Genomic DNA, 25,396 nt, shown 5'->3' with positions numbered 1-25,396 from the left:
CACTTGTAGGTGAGAAAGATCATTGATTACTAGTGAAAACATTGCTAAATTCTCAGTTGGAACAGGGACCTTGAGCACACTACACTGTTTGGATTGTGTTTTAATTCTCTATCCTTTAACCTAAACAGATTCTACTGGACCGTTATCTCATAGACTTACTGCAGATCTGGCAAAACTAATAGTAAATGTATTACTCTTGCCACAACAAAATATCCACTCTCTTCCCATTTATCTATTTTAATTAGCAGGCCTTCGGAGACATTTTACCTTCTTTCCTTCTTGTCAGTCGGTTTATTAATATCTCTAAAGATGTTTGACAAAATTCCATCAGTCCAGTCACGAGTGACAGGATCCAAGATTCCATACAGCTCAATCACACTGACAGCTTTTGAGTTCAGGGTGTATAGTTTGGTCACCAATGATAATCTATAACACAAAAGGAAATGGAAATTAAAGAAACAAATAAATTTCAAACCATTTAATGGAATATTTTCAACATTAAAAATTCAAAACCTGTAATCTGTGGTACAAGTCTGAAAAGTTGAGGATTCAGATTTCTCTGAGTACATACTCAGGATGCTGTCTTACTGTTTCCTCTGCACACAGTATTATAGAAACCATACTGAATGTTATGTTGAAAGCATCTCACCTAGTTTGAGCTTGGCAAAGTGTGTTAATGACCACCGTCTTTCCACCTCCAGTGGGTCCAACCACCATAGTTGTGTGTCGTGTCATCATTGTCTCGTACATCTGCACCACTTTATCTACCTGTACACAAGGAAATTTTCACTCAGAAACAATGAGGTACATTTGAATTTTCAGCTATTAGAAATTACTGACTGTGTGCAAGGCAAGTACAAGGTCCCAATGGTTTAAAAACTCATACCAACAGCTGAAGGAGCAGGAGCTCTGTAACAATCTATTAAGTCTGAAAAAAATTAAAGAAATATTTAAATTGTCCCTTCTGGGCACTGTGATGGATCTGGTGTTTGGTTGGGTGTCAGTGGTGAGTACATAATGTTGTGAATATATAGCTCATGCTTCATATGTGCTAGTGTATAATTTTTACCTTCATATTTTATAGTTAATGGACATCAGGTTACTGACTTTCATGGCAGGAATTGTTGTTGTTTTGATGTCTAGTTTCCATCCGGGATGGGGTGGGAAGGTTATTGATGTCTGTCCTGCACTGCTGAGCATTCCTCAAGATGTCTAAGACTGCAGTGACCCAGGTGTCAACCTCAGACCAGGCTGGCAGGGTCTGGGATCACGGCCTCCTCTGCACCACTTTGTCCACCAGGACCTCCAGGACCCTATCCAGTAAGGCGCCATTTTCCGAGGGATTCCAGGATATTCCAGGATGAGGAGTATCTTTGCCTACACTGGGTGGCAGAATCAGGCGTGCATCAGAATGGCAGGGTGCCATAGGGGCCTGGTAATTGCAGTTTGGGATGATAGCGTGAGAAAACTCACTAGGCCTCATGGAGAGAAACCTTCCACCAAACACAGTAAAAATATCACTAATTTTTCATAGGTTCAGCCTGTTTTCTTAGCTCCCCTCTGATTCCTTTGCCAATTAGCATAAATCTGTTCTCTGATTACTATTTAGAGTCATAGAGTCATACAGTCATTTAGCACAGAAACAGATCTTTTGGACCAACCAGTCCATGCTGAACATAATCCCAAATGAAACTAGTCCCACCTGCCTGCGCTTGACCCGTATCCCTCCAAACATTTCTTATTCGTGTACTTATCTAAACATCTTTTCTTTTTCTATTCATTTGTGGGATGTGGGCGTTGCTAGCTGGCCAGCAGTTTTTTGCCCGTCCCAAGTTGCCCTTGAGAAGGTGGTGGTGAGCTGTCTTCTTGAACCGCTGCAGTCCTCCTGCTGTGGGTTGACCCACAATGCTATTAGGGAGGGAATTCCAGGATTTTGACCCAGTGACAGTGAGGGAATGGCGATACATTTCCAAGTCAAGATGGTGAGTGATTTGGAGGGGAACTTGCAGGTGGTTGTGTTCCCATTTTTCTGATGCCCTTGTCCTTCTAGATGGAGTGGTCATGGGTTTGGAAGGCGCTGTCTGAGGATCTTTGGTGAATTTCTGCAGTGCATCTTGTAGATAGTACACACTGCTGCTACTGAGTGTCGGTGGTGGAGGGAGTGAATGCTTGTGGATGTAGTGCCAATCAAGTGGGCTGCTTTTTCCTGGATGGTGTCAAGCTTCTTGAGTGTTGTTGGGGCTACACCCATCCAGGGCAAATGGGGAGTATTCCATCACACTCCCGACTTGTGCCTTGTAGACGGGTGGACAGGATTTGAGGAGTCAGGAGGTGAGTTACTCGACGCAGTATTCCCAGCTTCTGGCCTGCTCTCTAGCCACTCTGTTAATGTGGTAGGTCCAGCTGAGTTTCTGGTCAATGGTAACCCCAAGGATGTTGATAGTGGGGGATTCAGTGATGGTAACACCATTGAATGTCAAAGGATGGTGGTTAGATTGTCTCTCATTGGTGATGGTCATAGCCTGGCATCTGTGTGGCACAAATGTCACTTGCCACTTGTCAGACCAAGCCTGGATATTGTTCAGATCTTGTTGCATGTGAACACGGACTGCTTCAGTATCTGAGGAGTCACAATGGTGCTGAATGCTGTGCAATCATCGGCAAACATCTCCACTTCTGACCTTATGATGGAGGGAAGGTCAATGATGAAGCAGCTGAAGATGGTTGGGCCTAGGACACTACCCTGAGGAACTCCTGCAGAGATGTCCTGGAGCTGGGATGATTGACCTCCCACAACCACAACCATCTTCCTATGTGCCAGGTATGACTCCAACCACTGGAGAGTTTGCCCCCCTGACACCCATTGATTCCAGTTTTGCCAGGGCTCCTTGATGCCACACTCGGTCAAATGCAGCCTTGATATCAAGGGCTGTCATTCTCACCTCATCTCTGCAATTCAGCTCTTTTCCACATGTTTGAACCAAGGCTGGAATGAGATCAGGAGCTGAGTGACCCTGGCGGAACCCAAACTGGGCATCACCGAGCAGGTTATTGCTGAGCAGGTGCTGCTTGATAGCACTGTTGATGATACCTTCCATCACTTTACTGATGATCGAGAGGAGACTGATGGGGTGGTAATTGGCTGGGTTGGATTTGTCCTGCTTTTTATGTACAGGACATACTTGGGCAATTTTCCACATTGTCAGGTAGATACCAGTGTTGTAACTGTACTGGAACAGCTTGGCTAAGGGAGCGACAAGTTCTGGAGCACAAGTCTTCAGTACTATTGCTGGAATGTTGTCAGGGCCGGTAGCCTTTGTTGTGTCTCCAACTGTTTCTTGATATCGCATGGAGTGAACTGAATTGGCTGAAGACTGGTATCTGTAATGCTGGGGACCGCTGGAAGAGGCCGAGATGGATCATCCATTCGGTACTTCTGGCCGAGGATTGCTGTGAATACTTCAGCCTTATCTTTTGCACTGATGTGCTGGGCTCTTTCATCATTGAGGATGGAGATATTTGTGGAGCCTCCTCCTCCCATGAGTTGTTTAATTGTCCACCACCATTTACAACTGGATGTGGCAGGACTGCAGAGCTTACATCTGATCCATTGCTTGTGGGATTGGCTTAGCTCTGTCTCTCACTTGCTGCTTTCACTGTTTGGGGTGCAAGTAGTCCTGTTTGGTGGCTTCACCAGGTTGATACTTCATCTTCAGGTATGCCTGGTATTGCTCCTGGCATGCCCTCCTGCAGCGTCCATTGAACCAGGGTTGATCCCCTGGCTTGATGGTAATGGTTGAGTGGGGGATATGCCGGGCCATGAGGTTACAAATTGTGCTGGAGTACAATTCTGCTGCTGTTGATGGCCCACAGCGCCTCATGGATGCCCAGTCTTGAGTTGCTAGATCTGTGCAAAGTCTGTCCCATTTAGCACAGAGATAGTGCCACACAACACGATGGAGGTTGTTCTCAATGTGAACGTGGGACTTAATCTCCACAAGGACTGTGCAATGGTCACTCTCACTAATACTGTCATAGACAGGTGCAACTGCAGTTGGCAGATTAGTAAGGATGAGATCAAGTATGTTTCTGTCTCTTGTTGGTTCCCTCACCACCTGCCGCAGACCCAGTCTAGCAGCTATGTTCTTTAGGATCTGACCAGCTTGATCAGTAGTCCTGCTGCTGAGCCACTCTTGGTGATGGACATTGAAATCCCCCACCCACAGTACATTTTGTGCCCTTGCCATCCTCCGTGCTTCCTCTAAGTGTTGTTCAACATTGAGGAGTACTGATTCATCGGCTGAGGGAGAACGGTATGTGGTAATCAGCAGAAGGTTTCCTTACCCATGTTTATCCTGAAGCCATGAGACTTCACGGGGTCCAGAGTCAATGTTGAGGACTCTCAGAGCAACACCCTCCCGAATGTATCCCACTGTGCCACTCCCTCTGCTGGTCTGTCCTGCCGATGAGACAGGACATATCCAGGCTTGGTGATGGTGGTATCTGGAACATTGTCTGTAAGGTATGATTCTGTGACTATGACTATGTCAGGCTGTTGCTTGCTAGTCTGTGAGACAGCTCTCCCAATTTTGTCACTAGTCCACAGATGTTAGTGAGGAGGACCTTGCAGGGTCGACAGGGCTGTCTCTGACGTTGTCTTTTCCGGTGCCTAGGTCGATGCCAAGTGATCCGTCCAGTTTCATTTCTTTGAGTCTTTGTAGCGATCGGTACATCTGAGTGGCTTGCTAGGCCGTTTCAGAGGGCAGTTGAGAGTCAACCCCATTGCTGTGGGTCTGGAGTCATATGTAGGCCAGACCAGGTGAGGATGGTAGATTTCCTCCCCTGAAGGACATTCGTGAACCAGATGGGTTTTTCCGACAATTGGCAATGATTTCATGGTGATCAGTAGATTCTTAATTTAAGACTTTTTTTTTAATAATTCCACCATCTGCCATGGTGGGATTCAAACCCAGATCCCCAGAACATCAGCTGGGTTTCTGGATTAATAGTCTAGTAATAATACCACTAGGCCATCGCCTACCCCTAAACATTGTAACTGTACCCGCATCCACCACTTTCTCTGCAAGTTCATTCTACATACCAACCACTCTTTGTGTAAAAAAATTGCCTCTCGTGTCTTTTTAAAATCTTTATTCTGTCACCTTAAAAATACATCCCCTCGTCTTGAAATCCCCCATCCTAGGGAAAACAACCCTGCCATTCACCCTATCTATACCCCCTCATTATTTTATAAACCTCTATAAGGTCACTCCTCAACCTCCTACATTCCAGTGAAAAAAGTCCCAGCCTATCCAGCCTCTCCTTATAATTCAAACCGTCCATTTCCAGCAACATCCTAGTAAATCTCATTTGAACCCTCTCCAGCTTAATAATATCCTTCCAATAACAGGATGAGCTGAACTGGACACAGTACTCTAGAAGAGGCCTCACCAATGTCCTGTACACCCTCAACATAATGTCCCAACTCCTATATTCAAATGTCTGAGCAATGAAGGCAAGCATGCTAAATGCCTTCTTAACCACCCTATCCATACGTGATGGAAACTTCAAAGAATTATTTACCTGAACTTCTTGGTCTCTCTGTTCTACAACACTGCCCAAGGCCCTACTTTTAATTGTATAAGTTTTGTCTTTGTTTGTTTCACCATCATGTAGTACCTTGCATTTATCCAAATTAAAATCTGTCACTCTTCACCCAACTGATCAAGATCTCTTTGTAATCTTAGATAACTGGTTACTATTTGAACTGGTAAAACCTTTACCTGTACTGGCAGTATGATATAATGGTTTTCTGCAAGGACCTGTTCTACTGCATCATTGAAATCTGGATAACGGACACGAGGGCAGTCCAGGCCAGGGAATAAGTCAGAGATGAGCCCCAGGAAGAGGGGAACATCCTCAAAGACGAACTTTGGAAGATTCATGTCTCTCAACGCCCTCATCAATACCACATCCTAGTAAATCAAGTTAAATAAGATATTTACATTTTGTTATATAATCTCAGACATGTTCAACACCAACTGTGAAACTATGTGCTGTGGCACAGACAGAAGTCAAGTGAAAAATTAAAAATTGACAAACGTTAGTTTGTGGCTAAGACATCTCCATTATATACATGTTAACTTGGGACACGGTTTATCTCTAATCTAATGGTACAACTATATCCTACTACATTTTATTAATTGGTTTCACAATCCCTTCACTCGCAAAACTGTGATGGAGTGGTGTACAGTCCATTCAAGCATGTGAGCAATTCCATAGTTAGTACCATGGAGTTAATTCATTGGGACTGCCCTGCAAACCTTGCTTTTGGCCTAACATCAATTCCCTACTCTGGTGGAGAAAGATTAACATCAGTTTGATTTTGATTTGATTTGTTACGGTCATATAGACTGAGATACAATGAAAAGTCTTGTTTAGCATGCTGTACAGACGAATTATTCCTTACACAAGTACATCAGGGTAATAGAACAGAATGTAGAATATAGTATTAGAACAGAAAGTGGAATATAGTGTTACGGCTACAAAGAAGGTGCAGAAATAGATCAATTCTAATATATGAGAAGTCAGTTCATAAGTCTGACAACAGCGGGGAAGAAGCAGTTCTTAAATCTGTTGGTAGGTGATTTCAAACTTTTTTTATTCTTTTGTGGGCTGTGGGTGTCACTGGTTGGTCAGCATTTATTGCCCATTCCTAGCTGCCTTTGAGAAAGGGGTGGTAAGCTGCCTTCATGAAACGCTGCAGTTCACCTGCTGCTTGTTGGCCCACAATGCCTTTAGGGAGGGAATACCAGGAATTTGGCCGAGTGACAGTGAAGGATGGCGATACATTTCCAAGTCAGGGTGGGGAGTGGCTTGGAGGGGAACTTGCAGGGGGTGGTGTTCCCATTTTTCTGATGCCCTTGTCCTTCTAGATGGAACAGGTCATGGGTTTGGAAGATGCTATCTGAGGATCTTTGGTGAATTTCTGCAGTGTATCTTGTAGATGGTACACACTGCTGCTACTGAGCATCGGTGGGGGAGGGAGTGGATGTTTGTGGATGTGGTGCCAATCAAGTGGGGGCTGCTTTTTCCTGGATGGTGTCAAGCTTCTTGAGTGTTGCTGGAGCTGCACTCATCCAGGTAAGTGGGGAGTATTTATCACACTCCTGACTTGAGCCTTGTAGATGGTGGACAGGCTTTGGGGAACCAGGAGTGAGTTACTCACTGCAGTATTCCTAGTCTCTGACCTGCGCTTGTAGCCACTATGAATGTGGCGAGCCCAGTTAAGTTTCAGGTCAATGATAACCCCCAAGATGTTGGTACTGGGGGATTCAGTGATGGTAACACCATTGAATGTGAAGGGGAGGTGGTTAGATTGTTTTTTATTGGTGATGGTCATAACCTGGCATTTGTGTGGCACAAATGTTGCTTGCCACTTGTCAGCCCAACCCTGGATATTATCCAGATCTTGTTTCATTTGAACATGGAGTGCTTCAGTATCTGAGGAGTCGCGAAAGTGCTGAACGTTGTGCAATCATTGGCAAACATCCCTACTTCTGACCTTATGATGAAGAAGAGGTCTCTAAGGTTTTGGAGTAGATTTGTAGCTCGGGTTGTGGATGTTGTGGTTGGTTGACACGCCAAGCTGGTTCGTTGTTCTGCAGACGTTTCATTACCCTGCTGGGTAACATCATCAGCGCAGCCTCCAGTGAAGTGCTGTTGTGTTCCCCCCCCTGCTATTTAAACTCTGGTGTCTGTTGAGCTGGGTTACCTCACTTCCAGTTTTCCTTCACAGTGGACTATATATAGGGTCTAGCTCTATGTATTTGTTGATGGCCTTCTTAGTGGAGAACCAGGCCTCTTGGAATTCCTGTGCTTGTCTCTGCGTGGCCTGACCCAGGATCCTGGTGTTGTCCCAATCAACCTGGTGAATTTCCTTATCTATGTGAATGGAGATGAATGAGTATTGGTCGTGTTTTTTTGTTGCTAGTTGATGTTCGTGTACTCTTGTGGCTAATTTTTCTTCCTGTCTGTCCAAGGTAATGTTTGTCGCAGTCTTTGCAGCGGATCTTATATATTACATTGGTCCTGTCCATAGTGGGTCACGGGCCTTTGGTTCGGGTTAGCAGTTGGTGTAGGGTTGATGTGGGTTTGTGTGCTACTCTGATGCCCAGTGGTCGTAGGAGTCTTGTTGTCAGTTCAGATTTCTTCTTGATCTAAGCTAGTATGATGAGTGTGTCGGGGCATGCAGTATCTTCCTGGTGTCGTTCGTGTAATAGGCATCTACTGATCCAGTTTTTCAGGTATCCATTGTCCTTGAATACTTGGAAGAGGTAGTCTTCTTCTTTTTGGTTCATCAAGGAAGAGGAAAAGAACAAACAGCTCCCATTCCTGCACGTCATGGTGGAATGCAGGACCAACGGGGAATTCCTAACAAAAGTACACAGGAAAGCCACACACACTGACCAAGTACTGAATTTCAACAGTGACCAAGTACAGAACTTCAACAGTAACCACCCTAACACACACAAACAAAGTTGCATGAAAACTCTATTTAAATGGGCAACAACACACTGCAGCAGCACAGAACTATGCCAAAAAGAAGAATACCTCTTCCCGGTATTCAAGGACAATGGATACCCGAAAAACTGGGTCAGAAGATGCCTCTTGCACGAACGACACCAGGAAGATACTGCATGCCCCGACACACTCATCACGCTACCTTACATCAGGAACACATTTGAACTGACAACAAGATTCCTACGACCACTGGGCATCAGAGTAGCACACAAACCCACATCAACCCTACACCAACTGCTAACTCAAACCAAAGGCCCGTTACCCACTATGGACAGGACCAATGTCATATGCAAGATTCCCTGCAAAGACTATGATAAACATTACATTGGACAGGCAGGAAGAAAATTAGCAACAAGGGTACACGAACATCAATTGGCAACAAAAAGACACGACCAATACTCACTCATCTCCATCCACATGGATAAGGAAAACCACCAGGTTGATTGGGACAACACCAGGATCCTGGGACAGGCCAAGCAGAGACAAGCACAGGAATTCCAAGAGGCCTTGGTTCTCCACTAAGAAGGCTATTAACAAACACATAGAGCTAGACCCTATACATACTCCACTGCAGGGGAAAGCTGGAAGTGAGGTAACCCAGCTCAACAGACACCAGAGTTTATATAACAGGCGGGAAAGCACAACAGCACTTCACTGGAGGCTGCATTGATGATGGTACTCAGCAGGGTAATGAAACCAGGCCAGGTGTTAGAATTGGAGGTAGGTGAGCACTTTGGTGATAGTGACCATAATTCGGTTACGTTTACTTTAGCGATGGAAAGGGATAGGTATATACCGCAGGGCAAGAGTTATAGCTGGGGGAAAGGCAATTATGAGGTGATTAGGCAAGATTTAGGATGCATAGGATGGAGAAGGAAGCTGCAGGGGCTAGGCACAATTGAAATGTGGAGCTTGTTCAAGGAACAGCCACTGCGTGTCCTTGAGAAGTATGTACCTGTCAGGCAGGGAGGAAGTGGTCGAGCGAGGGAACCGTGGTTTACTAAAGAAGTTGAATCTCTTGTCAAGAGGAAGAAGGAGGCTTATGTAGAGATGAGGCGTGAAGGCTCAGTTGGGGCGCTTGAGAGTTACAAGTTAGCCAGGAAGGACCTAAAGAGAGCGCTAAGAAGAGCCAGGAGGGGACATGAGAAGTCTTTAGCAAGTACGATCAAGGAAAACCCTAAAGCTTTCTATAGGTATGTCAGGAATAAAAGAATGACTAGAGTCAGATTAGGGTCAGTCAAGGACAGTAGTGGGAAGTTGTGCGTGGAGTCTGAAGAGATAGGAGAGGCGCTAAATGCATATTTTTCATCAGTATTCACACAGGAAAAAGACAATGTTGTCGAGGAGAATACTGAGATACAGGCTATTAGACTAGACGGGATTGAGGTTCATAAGGAGGAGGTGTTAGCAATTCTGGAAGGTGTGAAAATAGATAAGTCCCCTGGGCCGGATGGGACTTATCCTAGGATTCTCTGGGAAGCTAGAGAGGAGATTGCAGAGCCTTTGGCTTTGATCTTTATGTCATCATTGTCTACAGGAATAGTGCCAGAAGACTGGAGACGAGCAAATGTTGTCCCCTTGTTCAAGAAGGGGAGTAGAGACAACCCTGGTAATTATAGACCAGTGAGCCTTACTTCGGTTGTGGGTAAGTGTTGGAAAGGATTATAAGAGATAAGATTTATAATCATCTAGAAAGGAATAATTTGATTAGGGATAGTCAACACGGTTTTGTGAAGGGTAGGTCGTGCCTCACAAACCTTATTGAGTTCTTTGAGAAGGTGACCAAACAGTGGATGAGGGTAAAGCGGTTGATGTGGTGTATATGGATTTCAGTAAAGCGTTTGATAAGGTTCCCCATGGTAGGCTATTGCAGAAAATACGGAGGCATGGGATTAAGGGTGATTTAGCGGTTTGGATCAGAAATTGGCTAGCTGTAAGAAGACAGAGGGTGGTGGTTGATGGGAAATGTTCATCCTGGAGTTCAGTTACTAGTGGTGTACCTCAAGGATCTGTTTTGGGGCCACTGCTGTTTGACATTTTTATAAATGACCTGGATGAGGGCATAGAAGGATGGGTTAGTAAATTTGCGGATGACACCAAAGTCGGTGGAGTTGTGGATAGTGCGGAAGGATGTTGCAGGTTACAGAGGGACATAGATAAGCTGCAGAGCTGGGCTGAGAGGTGGCAAATGGAGTTTAATGCGGAAAAGTGTGAGGTGATTCACTTTGGAAGGAGTAACAGGAATACAGAGTACTGGGCTAATGGTAAGATTCTTGGTAGTGTGGATGAGCAGAGAGATCTCGGTGTCCATGTGCACAGATCCCTGAAAGTTGCCACCCAGGTTGATAGGGTTGTTAAGAAAGCGTACGGTGTGTTAGTTTTATTGGTAGAGGGATTGAGTTTCGGAGCCATGAGGTCACGTTGCAGCTGTACAAAACTCTGGTGCGGCCGCAGTTGGACTATTGCGTACAGTTCTGGTCACTGCATTATAGGAAGGATGTGGAAGCAATGGAAAGGGTGCAGAGGAGATTTACCAGGATGTTGCCTGGTATGGAGGGAAGGTCTTATGAGGAAAGGCTGAGGGTTTTGAGGCTGTTTTCGTTAGAGAGAAGAAGGTTAAGAGGTGACTTAATAGAGACATACAAGATGATCAGAGGATTAGATAGGGTGGACAGTGGGAGCCTTTTTCCTCGGATGGTGATGACTAGCACGAGGGGACATAGCTTTAAATTGAGGGGTGATAGATATAGGACAGATGTCAGAGGTAGGTTCTTTACTCAGAGAGTAGTAAGGGCGTGGAATGCCCTACCTGCAAAAGTAGTAGACTCGCCAACTTTAAGGGCATTTAAATGGTCATTGGATAAACATATGGATGATAATGGAATAGTTTAGGTTAGATGGGCTTCAGATTGGTTTCACAGGTCAGTGCAACATCGAGGGCCGAAGGGCCTGTACTGCGCTGTAATGTTCTATGTTCTATGTTCTATGTCTGCTGAACAATGAACCAGCTTGGCGAAAGGAGTTCATTGATGAAGGAGCTGAAGATGGTTGGGCCTAGGACACTACTCTGAGCAACTGCCATGGAGAAATTCTGGAGCTGAGATGACTGACCTCCAAAAGGCATGGCCATCTTCCTATGTGCCAGGTATGACTCCAACTACCGGAGAGTTTGCCCCCGATACCCATTGATTCCAGTTTTGGTAGGGCTCCTTGATGCCACACTTGGTCAAATGCAGCCTTGATGTCTTTTGTACTTTCTGCCCAATGGAAGATGGTGGAAGAGAATATAACAGGATGGAAAGGATCTTTGATTATGCCGGCTGCTTTCCCGAGGCAGCAGGAAGTAGAAATGGAGTCAATGGAAGGAAGTACTGAAAATAAAAAATGCTGGAGATCACAGCTAGTCAGGCAGCATCTATAGAGACAGCAAGCTATCTTTTCGAGATGACTCTTCATCAGAGCTGACGTGGTGTGGACGGGACAGCATTTATGCAATAGTGGTCTGGGGGGGGGTGGAGTGCTAGGGAAGAAAAGGTGTTGATAGTGCAGATTAAGTGATCGGAATGTGAGAATGGCAGAACATAATTCCTGCAAATTATGCAGCTGACATTAATATCACCTCTGCTTCTTTCCATTTTGAATAATTATACTGCACCTTATTAAACTGTTTTTAACAAAATAAGCTGAGTTTTATCAGCCTCTTCATAAATACAGACACCACAATGAAGCAGTGATTACAGCAATAATCCTCAGATTCTGATCACCTTTATGTACCACAGTTTAAAACTAAATTCAGTTAATTCTGTCAGGTGGTCTTCAAAGAAATAGAAAGATTCTCTTAAAAGTCCAATGGTTCACTAAGATCCATGAGCAAAAGGAAGCCGGTCACTCTTACTCAGACTGATTCCAGCCCCATTTGTAATAAAGTTCTTCTAGCTTTCTGCAGTTACACAGTAAGCTACTCAGCTGTAAAAACAATCACTCAAAACGTGCTCGAGATTTAAAGTCTGGGGGCTCTGGGAGATTTTCTCTTTCCTTCTGCCATTCATCCTGATTTTAGCCTGTTTCTTTTGCCATTCTAAGAGCTCCAGTTGATGAAATATTTCTATATTGCAACATGCAATGTATCACAGGTGCATGGAAAGGTTAGATAGACCAGTCAGTTTTTTTTGTCATTGTTCATGTCTCTATGTCCCAAATTTGACATGTATGTACACTTAAAAACATAATACTGGTGTATTATGATGATGTATTTACTATGCCTCAAAATAAAGTGTTTCAAGTCTAAGATGTCTCCATATGGACCGTACATAAGACTAGTTTTGTGTTAACAACTTTGTACCATCAGGAGATCCTTTTCCAAATCTACCTAAGGAATTGGATATTCTTCATCTTTAGGTGTCTACAATAACTTTTCCCAACTAACTAATTAATTCAGATCTGTTTAAATGCTACTTCTCCTTGATACATTGTTATTAGTAAACATTTTATGGTGGCTTGGCCATACCTTGATGGAAATCTACTAGTTATTTTCCCCAAAAGGAGTTATTCCCTTCAATCTTCACCTGCTTCCTGTTGCAAAGTTAGTTTCCTATCCAACTAACCATCTTCCTACAAATGCCACAAGACTTAAAGAGCTTCTTCACCTCATTTATATCAGGGGACCCTCTCTTCAATTCACCAGCCATGACAAGTACAGACTTGAGTGCTCGAAGTCCAAAGTCATAATGATGTTGTTTAGAAAGCTGCTCCTTTCCCAGTTTGTAAAGCACTGTCATCTTCTTTGCAAGTATCTACATTTAAAGAGAAACAACACAAGATATTTTTAAAAATAGGATTAGAGAAGATTATTCTCAATTAGAATAAATACAGGAAACTTTGTGTTAACCAGCACTTTGAGAATAGGGTGTGTCATTTAATCAAATATTCCAGATAATCAAGAGGTCCACATCTTCAATGTAAAAACACACAGAGAATATACACACTACTGTTATACTTCATTTGCAGCATAAATTGCTTAAATAATAATGCAACTTTGCCTTAAACAAAACTTACTAGCAGAGAGCCTCCTCACTCACATCCTCAACTGACTACTCGGACATTGCAGTAGATCGCGGTATTTGAGGAGAAATTTGACTCGGAATTGAATCAACTGTTGATATTTCTTGTGGCCATTTGAATGAACAACATTGAGGTAAATAAAAACTAGAATAATTGGACAGAATAATACAGTAAACTATCATTTTTGCCAGTTTATCAAGAGTCCTGGTTTATAAGGTGCTGGTTAGAACAAAGTTTGCTGTAATGTGAGGCTAAACGTATGTTTTTCCAGTATTATGTTTTAAATGTATATACATGTCAAATTTTACAAGAATTCTATTTACACAGTGAGGCTTCTGATAAATAGTTACTAAAATGTAGTCAGCTAATAAATAACTAAAGATAAAGTCACCATAGTCCCAGAGGACCACTGAGTTATTCTCATCGAAGAGAGACGGGTGGTAATTTAATCTGAGGATCACCACACTTCAGGCAAGGGATGAGATTGAGACGGTGGGATCTTCATGCTAACCTAAGCCTCAGGAACTCACGCTGTTGGTGGCACTCTGCGTAACAAACCAGCTGTGCAGTCACCTGGGCGAACTGACACACAATAAATAAATTAAACTGATTTTGATTATCTGGTAAAGCTGCCTGTGACCTTGCTTGAACGAACAAAAACCAAAGAACTGTGGATGCTGGAAATCAGACACAAAAATAGAAACTGCTAGAAAAACTCAGCAAGTCCAGCTACATCTGTGGAGGGAAAGCACAGTTACCATCTTGAATCAATTGATCCTTCTTCAGACCCTTCTATGCTGCTTTCTCTCCACAAATGCTGCCAGACCTGCTGAGTTCTTGCAATATCGGTTGTTGTTTGTGACCTTGCTTGTATTGAATCTGAGCCCGCAGCTCTTAAATAACAGTATTGCACCATAAATTCACACTTTGTTATGTTATACAGCAGATCTTCCATGGTAAAAGAGCAAAACCCTGCAACTACAGATAGCTAGCTAATATCCACAATGAGGTAACTTATAGAGACAATAATTCACAAGGAGGTGGTAGAGTCATAGAGACGTACAGCATGGAAACAGATCCTTCGGTCCAATTCGTCCATGCCAACCAGATATCCTAAATTATTCTAGTCCCGTTTGCCAGCATTTGGTCCATATCCCTCTAAACCCTTCCTTTTCATGTACCCATCCAGATGCCTTTTAAATGTAGTTATTGTACCTGCCTCCACCACTTCCTCTGGCAGGTTGTTCCATACTCGCACCACCCTATGCGTGAAAAATTTGCCCTTTAGGTTCCTTTTAAATCTTTCCCCTCTCACCTTAAATCTGTGCCCTCTAGTTTTGGACTCCCCTACCCTAGGGAAAAGACCTTGGCTATTCATCCTATCCATGCCCCTCATGATTTTATAAACCCTCAGCCTCCAACACTCAGGGAGAACAGCCCCAGCCTATTCAGTCTCTCTCTATAGCTCATACTCTCCAACCCTAGCAACATCTTTGTAAATATTTTCCGAGCCCTTTCAAGTTTGGGCACTTGGAACAATATAAATTGATAAATGAAAGGCAGTAAGGATGTGTTTTAAGGGAGTCATGTTTAACAAAAAGCAGAAAGTGCTGGAGAAAATCAGCAGGTATGGGAGCACATTTGGAGAGAGAAACAGAGTTAATGCTTCAAGTCCAGTATGACATTTCCTCGAAACTTGATTTTTATTGTAATTGGGCGTAATTTCAGAGTTTGCAGATCGTTTGAAAGAAGCAAATGCAGTAACAGATTTCAGGAAGTCAAATTGGTGACGCATGGCAAGGAAGTATGAAAGTTATGCCTTTTAGTAGGTAAAGTGGGAAGAAGCAATATGAACTAAATGGTACAACTTTAAAGAAGGTGCAGGAAAAGAGACACCTGGGGATGGGATTTGTACACAAAGACTGAAAAAAGAGATGCAGGCTAATTAACTTCATTCACAGAGGAATAGAGTGCATTAGCAAGGTTGTTATGCAAAACTTTATAAATCCAGGTGCACTATTTTTTGGCACCTTACTTTAAGAAGTCTGTCAGGACCTCGGAGAGATGCAGAAGAGATTTACTTGAGGAGGTTTACTGATCAAGAGAATTCTCTTGAACAAAACACCATCTTCTCAAAGACAATTAGGGATGGTCAACAAAGACGATCTTGCCAGCAATGTTCACACCCATGAAAGAATTTTTATAAATCCTCTTTTGCTATTCCCTTAACATAAACACTTTCACATTCAACACTGAGCCAGTTAAGTCCCCGTTATCATTACTAACCAATTGTTGCACCTCTCAATGATTTCTTTACAAATTCTGCTCCATTATCTCCTTTCTGCTATTTGGTGGCTTATAAACAATACCAAGTAATGCCATAGCTCATCTCTCATTTCTTAATTCCAAATATATAGACTGTGTCTGTAATGATTGTAATGGGGTCAGCCAGCTGGACCTTCTAGAACATGAGTTCCCTAATTGGGGCTGTTAATCTGTTCCAATCAGGGAGCCCTGTTTAATATAAAAAGGTTGAGTGTCAGGGATACTGCTGCCTAACTCTGCATGAGGCAGTATAATAGTCAAGAACTATACATTTTTAAATAAATGGCGGCTTGGTGATGGGATACCCAGCCTCTGTAGAATTATTTCGCTGACTTTGACTTCTTAAGGACATTCTCTTTTTGCAAAATTGTAATATGTTCCTTAAGCAAAACTGCTATCTTTTCTACTTCTCTCCTCCTGTCCTCTTCCTGAGTACTCTCTAGCCAGCAAGATTAAGCAATTAATTCTCCCGTTTTCTCTGAAGCCAGATCTCTATCATCATCAGCAGTCATTTTCCCATGTGGCTATTTATACCTGCAGATCACTGGCCTTATTTGCCAAACTGTGTGCATTTTCACACCTGCACTCCAAACCTAACTCGCATCTCTTTCAACATAATCCCACTTACTCTATATTGTTTATGACACTGGCAGAATGAGTGTAAGATTATTTGTGCCAAACTAAACAAAGGTTGCAGGATGCTGTCTAAATGTAACTCTTGGTAACAGTCAACAAATTATATGTGGTGGGTTACAAAAGGTAATGTCTCTGCAGTTAGAACACAATTTATCCTCCTAACTGACAAAAGCAATGCTATAGAAGACTGGCTGATAAAAATAAATATGCCAAGTTAAAAAAATCAATAAATTAATTTTAGTATAGTTTTTACCTTGTTTATTTTTCATAATGTATTTTTTTCTCTGCCAGTGCACAAAATTCGCTTAAGTAACAAATTTCTGGACAAAATGAATTTCCACTTAAAATTGAATGGGATGTTTTTGAATTACAAATTTGCGGCCCTCCTACCTTTGCCATAAGAAATCCCTCTGAGAAAAGCATAATTTCACAGATTTGCTGAAGGTCAGGTACAATCACGACCACAGGCCTGAAGAGAGCTTTCACCGATTCTGGCAGCTCTGTACGACCAGCATAACCAGGATTCATGGTGATAAAAATGCCAATTCGACTATCCAAAGCAATCTCCTGGCCTTCAAACTACATGAATAAAAGCACAGAGAATGCAAGAAAAACAGACCAAATGTCAGCAGCATAATAAGAAGTGGCAATGCCTACGTAGAAGCTGATCACATTGTGTTTACACAAATAAAACTGAATAATCTCTGTGAATTCAGCACAGGGACCCAGATTCCACCAAATCAGGACCTGATACTAGGACGCTCACTCTCACTCCTGTTTCTGGGAACTTTCACCAGTATCCAGTAACAGTGAAGTCATCATGCTTACACATATCTTACATGGTGGACATTGATTCAGAATGGACATTATGATGGGTACAGAAGAGTCAAGGAGGACTGGGATATTTGGAAGGGCTTGGGGAGCGGAATGTTCTGGAACATGGGGATATGAGGCATTTGGAATCAGCATGATAGATATGAGGGGCATTAAAGGACACATGGGAGCACGATAGGGACAGTGGATTCAGGTTTAAGGATCATGGAGTCAGCAAGGTGCATATGAGGGACTTGGTGTGCACATGGGGCTATAGGGGCCATGGAGGGGGCATATGGGGTGGTGAAGGTGAGGCATAAGGGTCTGAGGGCCAGAAATTCATGATTTAAAGTGAGCCAATGTCTCAGTAAAGAAAGGAGACGTTCCAGCCTGGCCATCCATCCATCACCAATGCCACCATGGGTTTGCCTCCAGAAAGGCTAGGCCAACTCCATCCTGCACCTGGCTTCCCTGTGTGGAAATATAACAGATTGGGGTCCTTTGCAAGAGATAAGTCTGATAGGTCGCAAAGTTTCCCAACTTGAGCTTCCCCATCTTCTGCATAAAAATATGGTCAATGACATCATATTTTAAAATCAGGCTAAGCACAAAGGCAATTACTTTGCATGTATTTTGTTCCAATAAATGAACCTTTTGTGCAAACTACAGTGAGACAAACACAGTACGATAAACCAGATCATTGTCCACAAGTGGGTCATTTACTTATTTCTTTCTTCTCTGCATTTAGCTATATATAGAAGCACAGGAATTATTTATGTTGGTTGTTACACACAGGGAAGGGGAACCTCTAGAAAAGTTAAAATGTACAATAATAGTATATTGTTGCTCTTACCTGGAATCTGGTCAGATGATACATGAGTGCATTGCGGATTGTCTGGATTTGGGAAGACACAACTGACAAGACTGCAGCCTCAATACGATTAAACTCATCAAAGCAGCCCCAGGCACCACACTGAGCCAACCCAGAAAGGATTTTTCCCATTGCCTACAAGAAAAGGTGGAATGACTTTTTTCATCACTCTTCATTCTCAGATTGGGTGACATACCACGATTGCAATGAGAAGGTTGTCACAGCCCTTTTTTTGATACAACTGAGGGGTTGGCTGGGCCAGTTCTGAGGTCATTTAAAAGTCAACTAGGCTGGAGTCACACGTGGCCCATGTAGTACTTGGTAGGAACTAAGTGTGGCAATAATAAAGGCCTTAGCCTTGTTGGATAAGAGTTTATTAACAGAAATACACAGAGCAGAACACATGCCTAAGCCTGCATTTTCAAAGTTAGAGATTTTCCCAGGCACCAAAATCATAAACAGATAATTTAAACAGTTGTGCAATTGATTAAGATGAGCATGAAATCTTCCCAAATGATATGTTTCTGATATTAGATGGCAACTTTATTCTTAGATTTACCAAATGCATCATTCATTTGAATTTCTTGACTCTTTTTCTGACATGGCTACTGCTTATTAAAGTATGTTCAGTTTCTTCCAACTCTTCAACATTTCCTATTGTTTGTCCACTGTATCCCTTGTCAAATCTCCTTTTCGATTATCCTGGACTTTGAAACAGACCCTTTTCCAGAAGGCCACTCTTGACTTGAACTGTTCCCTCACCTGTTCAGTTAATTTTTGGAACTAATCAATAATGGCTCAATACAGCATCCACTAAGACTTTAACACAGCACAAAAGATGTGAGGTCATGATGTGGAGGTGCCAGTGTTGGACTGGGGTGCACAAGTTCAGAAATTGCATGACACCAGGTTATTGTCCAACAGCTTTATTTGAAAACACAAGCTTTCAGAGCCTCACTCCTTCTTCAGATGTTAGTGAGAGAGGTGGTATCAGACACAGAATTTATAAGTAAAAGATCAAAGGGTCACACCATTGATGAGGATGTATTAAACAAACCTAAGATGCTGTTAAATCTTTAATCAGTTAGAAGGTTTTAAGTGATTAATATGCATATGTAAATCCAGAATTCCTTTCAAGGCACTGTCCTGAAAGAACTAAAGGTTTTATCAATGTAAAGAAGAAGTGACATTTTAGGTCAGACAATGCACGTTAGGTGTGAGATCTTGTTTAGAATCTATTTGTGTTTTGGTTTGGAGTCGGACTGGTTTCATTACTAAAGTAGGAATTAATAAAACACCACATTGACTGACTATCTATAAATTGTATGCTTTTTGAACAAAATAGAATGTATCTGCAAATACAAATTCACCCCATAGATGTGTGCGTGTTTGTGTGTGCGCGTGTGTGTGTGTGCACGTGTGTGTATGTGCGTGTGTGTGTGCTTATGCAAGGGGGAGAGACAGACAGAGAGAGTGTGTATGTATACAAAGGGGGGAGAGACAGAGAATATGTGTGTGTGTCTGTACGTGAGGGGGGACAGACAGAGAGAGAGAGAGTGTGTGTGTGTGTGTGCGTGTGAGAGAGAGAGAGGGGTGGATGACAGAGAGAGAGTGTATGTCTGTGTGTGTATATGCAAAGGGGGGAGAGAGAGTGTGTGTGTATGTGGGAGAGAGAGAGAGAGAGAGAGAGTGTGTGTGTGTGTGTGTGTGTGTGTGTGTGTGTGTGTGTGTGTGTGCGTGCGTGTGTGAGAGAAAGAGAGAGAGACAGTGAGATGTGAAGTCACTTCCAATGCGCCATCCATAGATTTCAACAGTGGTGTTGTGTGGAACAGTTAAGCTAATTCCCCAAAAGGAGAGAAATTTCATTTCAGGTGGCAGTAACAGCCCTTCTAGTGACAAGCTGTCAGCCTAAATCTAACCTGCTCTCTCACCTTAATGATGAAGCAAAGAGACCTGGCCCCAGGAAGGGGGAGAAAAACCAGATAGGTTACTGGAGAGGAAAACAAATACAATAAAATTTTTGACAGGAATTTTACAAGATACAAAATTAACAGTCACTTGATAGAGCCAAAGGTCTCTTTCCCAAGTGCCAAGTTAAAATCTATTAGGTATAGCAAGTTAATCATAGTGGTTCTTTATCAAATCTGAAATATGATAATGGATGATTATAATTCCTTACTTTGAAATCCATGCCTTCCCCACAATTTGTTACAACACAAAGCAATCCAAGCGCCTTGGCCAAGTCTTTAGTTGTCTCTGTTTTGCCAGTACCAGCTGGTCCAGCTGGTGCCCCACCTAGATACATGGACAATGCCTGAATAAAAATAACACAAATCACACTGAAATCAACAAGTGGCACTGAACAATATTTTTTTTTGATATCTTTGTGTCAGTGTTTAATTTATTTCATTGTTAGATTTGGTACCTGTGTCAGTGTCAGATATATACGGTCTGTTAGAGGGGTGATCACCAGGCGACCATTCAAACCCATGTATTCATATCCATAGTCAAAGGATCCTGTACACTGATGCACCCTCAGCTCATCTGGCACACGCTCCCAGTAGAAGCGAAGTTGGCTCTCCCATTCAAACTCTCGAGCATCCATTATGCTGATTAATATTAAAAGTACATATTAACCATTATCGTAAACACAAAGTGGTAACCTTAGCTGGTGTGGGAATTGAACCTGCGCTATTGGCATCACTCCGCATCATAAATCAATCATCCAGCCAATTGAAATAATCAACTGCAAATGAGGTGTGTTGATAGCCAGATAACTGAGGCTACCATAGAAGTCCTGCCTTCTCAACCTCTTCGCTTGCCTGAGGTGCGGTGACCCTCAGATTAAATTCACCACCTGTCGTCTTTCTCTAATGAGACAGTAGCCCTATGGTCTCTGGGACAATGACAACTTTACTTTAAACATGAAATTAACCAGCAAGTGAAAACATAAAATCAATAGCTTTAACCTCAAGTTGTAATTGTTTTATTTTTCCAATCTCTTCTTCCACTCCTAAAGTCACTGACCAGTGTTGGGACAGAGTTCCATCAATAATTGACTGTTTTTTATGATTAAGTGAATACATTGAGCTCCTATAATGGAGCTGGGGAGGATTTGGAATCAGGAGCTGAAGCCCAAATGGCCCTTGTTCCAATAAGTGTGTGAGGATATGGTTAAAGAAAAATGAAAGCGAAGAATTCGCTCTACCAGCACAGCGGGAACAATTAAAACCTGGCCATGTACTCCTCAGTTTAACTCCAGTAAAGGACATAAGAACATAACATAAGAAACAGGAGCAGGAGTGGGCCATCTGGCCCACTGAGTATGGTCCACCATCCAATAAGGTCATGGCTCATCTTTTCGTGGATTCAGATCCACTTACCTGCCCCCTCACCATAACCCTTAATTCCTTAACCGTTCAAAAATCTTTCTATCTTAACCTTAAAAACATACAACAAGGTAGCCTCAACTGCTTCACTGAGCAGGGATTTCCACAGATTCACAACCCTTTGGGTGAAGAAATTCCTCCTCAACTCAGTCCTAAATCTGCTCCCCCTTATTTTCAGGCTACGCCCCTAGTTCTAGTTTCACCCGCCAGTGGAAACAACCTCCCTGCTTCTATCTTATCTATTCCCTTCATAATTTGATACGTTTCTATAAGATACCCCCTTGTACTTCTAAATTCCAGTGAGTACAGACCCAGTCTACTCAATCTCTTCTCATAAGGCAACCCTCTCAATTCCTGAATCAACCTGGTAAACCTCCTCTGCACCCCCTTCAGTGCCAGTTCATCCTTTTTCAAGTAAGGAGACCAAAACTGTCCACAGTACTCTAGGTGTGGCCTCACTGGCACCCTTTACAGCTGCAGTATAACCTTCCTGTTTTTAAACTCCATCCCTCTAGCAATGAACAACAATATGCCTTCTTAATTACCTGCTGCACCTGCAAATCAACTTTTTGTGATTCGTGCACAAGGACACCCAGGTCCCTCTGCACAGCAGCATGCTGCAATTTTTCACCATTTAAATAACAGTCCATTTTGCTGTTATTCCTACCAAAATGGATGACCTCACATTTACTAACATTGTATTCCATCTAACAGACCCTCATCCATTCGCTTAACCTCTCTGTATCCCTCTACAGACTTTCAGTGTCCTCTGCACACTTGCACATTTTTACTGTCATCTGCGAACTTTGCACACTACACTTGGTCCACAACTCTAAATCATATTTATGTAAATAGTAAACAATTAAACACTGATCCCTGAGGCACATCATCAGCCACTGATCACCAACTAGGAAATACCTATTTACCCCCACTATGAATATTGGCATTTAACTTCTGACTACCTTACCTGTCCCTGACGAATGTATCCACAATGTCTCTGGCATGTACATCAATAATAAGCACAGTGTTATATTTTTTACGATCATTCTTGCTCAGTGGTTTTGTGATGCGGGTAACCAAGTCATCAATCTGCTGGTGCATCTTCTTAGCATAATTCTTCATGGCTTGCTTATCTCCTTTCTTAACCCTTTGGAAAACATCTTCAACCTCCCATGTCCACCAGACTTGGGTTGCAGCAAGGACAACCATGCCTTCAAAAACCAACATCCAGTCATTTCTGGAGGATCATAGGAAAAGCATATTATTCACTGAAGGAGTCAGTCATCCTCACAATTCAGAGATGAATAACTTATTCCAGAAATAATAAAATCAGCCATCCAACTGCACTCTCAGATTACACTGCAGGGGCAGGAGTCAAAAATGGGAATGAAGAATAAAGCCAAATGTTATATTAGTTGCTGATCTGCTGTCGTTCATCGTTTGATGGCCTTATGGAAGTCTTAACAAAAGCCTTTGGCTGACAAGAGTGGTCAGAAGATTGGAGTCTTGTATTAATCTGTGAAGGCAGTTTGTACTGTTTGACTTAAAGCAAGCATAATTGCTATTCTGGATGTTCACTGTACTATGAAATAAAGCTTATCAATTCATAACTCAGAAGTCTAATTATTTGCTCCTCTGCTTCCAGGGATTTGAAAAAGCACCCCTGAAAAAGACACAAGCATCCATTTCAGAGCAAAAGGATTTCACACCCATAGATTACACAATTGTACATCACTGAAAGTGAAAAGGTAACTAAAGGAAATCTAAATTTGTAACAAGAATCAGATCCATATTTTAAATTCTCTGTGGGCTTGCTGATGTTTTGGGAAAACCCATTGCAATTTGGTAATTAGTCCAAACAGATGGGGTTAGGGGTTTAGATACATTGTGCAGAAAGGGCAATTTCTACTCTGAATTTGACATTATTTGTTCTTATTACTGCTTGATATAGATTCTGGACCCAATAATTTAAAGGTGTCCTTTAACCAGCAGATATAAAAACAACAGCAAAGATTACATAAGAACATAAGAAATAGGAGCAAGAGTAGTCTACTTGGCCCCTCATGCCTGACCCTCCATTCAACAGAATCATGACCCATCTTCCTCAGGCCTCAGCTCCTCTTTTGTACCAGCTCCTCATAGCCCTCAACTCCCCAATATGTCAAAAATCTATCCACCTCCTCGAGTGTTCTAGCCTCCACAATTCTCTGGCTTAGAGAATTCCAGACATTCACTGCCTTGTGGGAGAAGAAATTCCTTCATATCCCAGTTTTAAATGAGTGTGCCCTCACGCTGTAACAATGTCCCCTAGTCCAAGGTTCCCCCACTAGTGGAAGCATCTGCTCAATGTCTACCCTGTCAAGCTCCCTCGGAATCTTAGTCTCCATAAGATCACCCCTCCTTCTTCTAAATTCTAATGAATAAATACTTAACCTGTTTAGCCATTCTTGATTAGTCAACTCATTCATCCCAGGAATCAGCCTAATGAATCTTGTTTGAACTGCCCTAATACTACTATATCCTTTCTTCTTGTCATCACCACAACATGGCCCGGAATGGAACTCAAGATGCTCCCACGCAAAGAATATAACTGGCCAAGAATCACAGCTCAGAATGTTCATGCATCCAATAATGCAATTCCCAAACCACAACTATTATTACAGTCCGATTTAACCTCAAACACTGTGTTTCTCTACAGTAAATCTGTTACAAGTTACATTAAAAAGCAGTCTTGGACAGTGTTTACCTGCTCATGGTCTCACAGTATCGAAAGATTGCTTCTTTTGTAATTAGCCGGTTTGTTTTTCTCATTTCAGCCAGGACTGCAGTCATCCAGTCTTCAACGCGTCCCTCGGCAGGCGTAGCCTGCCTGAATTCCATTACCTCCCCTTCAGCAGATATCATTGCTGCTGCCAATGTTTCATTCTCATTACCCACTTGGAACCTCAATAACGCAATGTTATCAAACATCTGAAACATTAAACAGTTAATCATCTCACAGAACCTGATTTTAATAAGTTATCAAATAGTTACAGAACTTTCCAATTATTTCACAAGGGTCAGCTTTTCTCTTCTCACCACTGTGTGGATAAAGAAGTTTCTCTTGCATTCCTGATTGGATTTAATAGTGACTATCTTACACATCGGTTCCCTAATTCCAGCCTTGCTTGTCAATGGAAACATGTCTGCATCCACCTTATCCAATCCTTCTATAATGTGAAAGACCTTTTCAGGTTTCCCCTGAGCTTTCTTTTTTCCATTATTTGTGACAGTCACAGATAAGTCACTGTCACAAGCTTTCCATCTCTGAGATAATTTCTGTCGATTAGTAACCCACAAGTAGAAAAGTTAAGAGAAGAAATCAGTAGACAAAAGTACCTTGATCATGTGCTCCTGGACAGCCTCAGGATCACTGCTCCCGAGTATACTCAGTAATTCATCATCAGAAATGAAGAAAAACCTTGGGAAAGCATTCCGCTTGGAATCCAGATAGTCATTTAGGCTCTTCTGGCATTTCTCTAGACCTTCGCTGAGGTTCTTGAGATTTGTGAGACGATTAGAAGCCTGGCAACATTTATTTATTCCTGGCTCCTTTACAGTTTCGGACATGATCTAACAGCATTCAAAAAGTGGAGTGGGAAGAGTAGTGAATTAATAAATCTTTCAACCACAGTAAAACCGCAAAACCATAAGTGGTAGAATTAGAGATAGTAGGAAC

The 25,396-nt window shown here is 42.4% G+C and overlaps 1 protein-coding gene across 1 annotated transcript in view; it reads right to left on the bottom strand.

Moving 5' to 3' along the window:
- dnah10 (dynein axonemal heavy chain 10) overlaps positions 1-25,396 on the bottom strand; it is a 218,269-nt gene that overhangs the window by 95,116 nt on the left and 97,757 nt on the right. Inside the window, exons 29-39 of the mRNA XM_048611770.1 lie at positions 25,057-25,290; positions 24,425-24,648; positions 22,646-22,915; positions 20,715-20,898; positions 20,469-20,603; positions 18,272-18,424; positions 16,996-17,184; positions 13,230-13,376; positions 5,784-5,975; positions 650-768; positions 268-426 (exon numbers count right to left, since the gene is read on the bottom strand). Coding sequence (XP_048467727.1) covers positions 268-426; positions 650-768; positions 5,784-5,975; positions 13,230-13,376; positions 16,996-17,184; positions 18,272-18,424; positions 20,469-20,603; positions 20,715-20,898; positions 22,646-22,915; positions 24,425-24,648; positions 25,057-25,290 — 2,006 coding nt within the window. The remainder of the gene's footprint in view (positions 1-267; positions 427-649; positions 769-5,783; positions 5,976-13,229; positions 13,377-16,995; positions 17,185-18,271; positions 18,425-20,468; positions 20,604-20,714; positions 20,899-22,645; positions 22,916-24,424; positions 24,649-25,056; positions 25,291-25,396) is intronic.

Source organism: Rhincodon typus, chromosome 24 (genome assembly GCF_021869965.1).
Source record: "Rhincodon typus isolate 14 chromosome 24, sRhiTyp1.1, whole genome shotgun sequence".
NCBI lineage: Eukaryota > Metazoa > Chordata > Chondrichthyes > Orectolobiformes > Rhincodontidae > Rhincodon > Rhincodon typus.
This window is presented reverse-complemented; position numbering and strand designations above follow the sequence as displayed.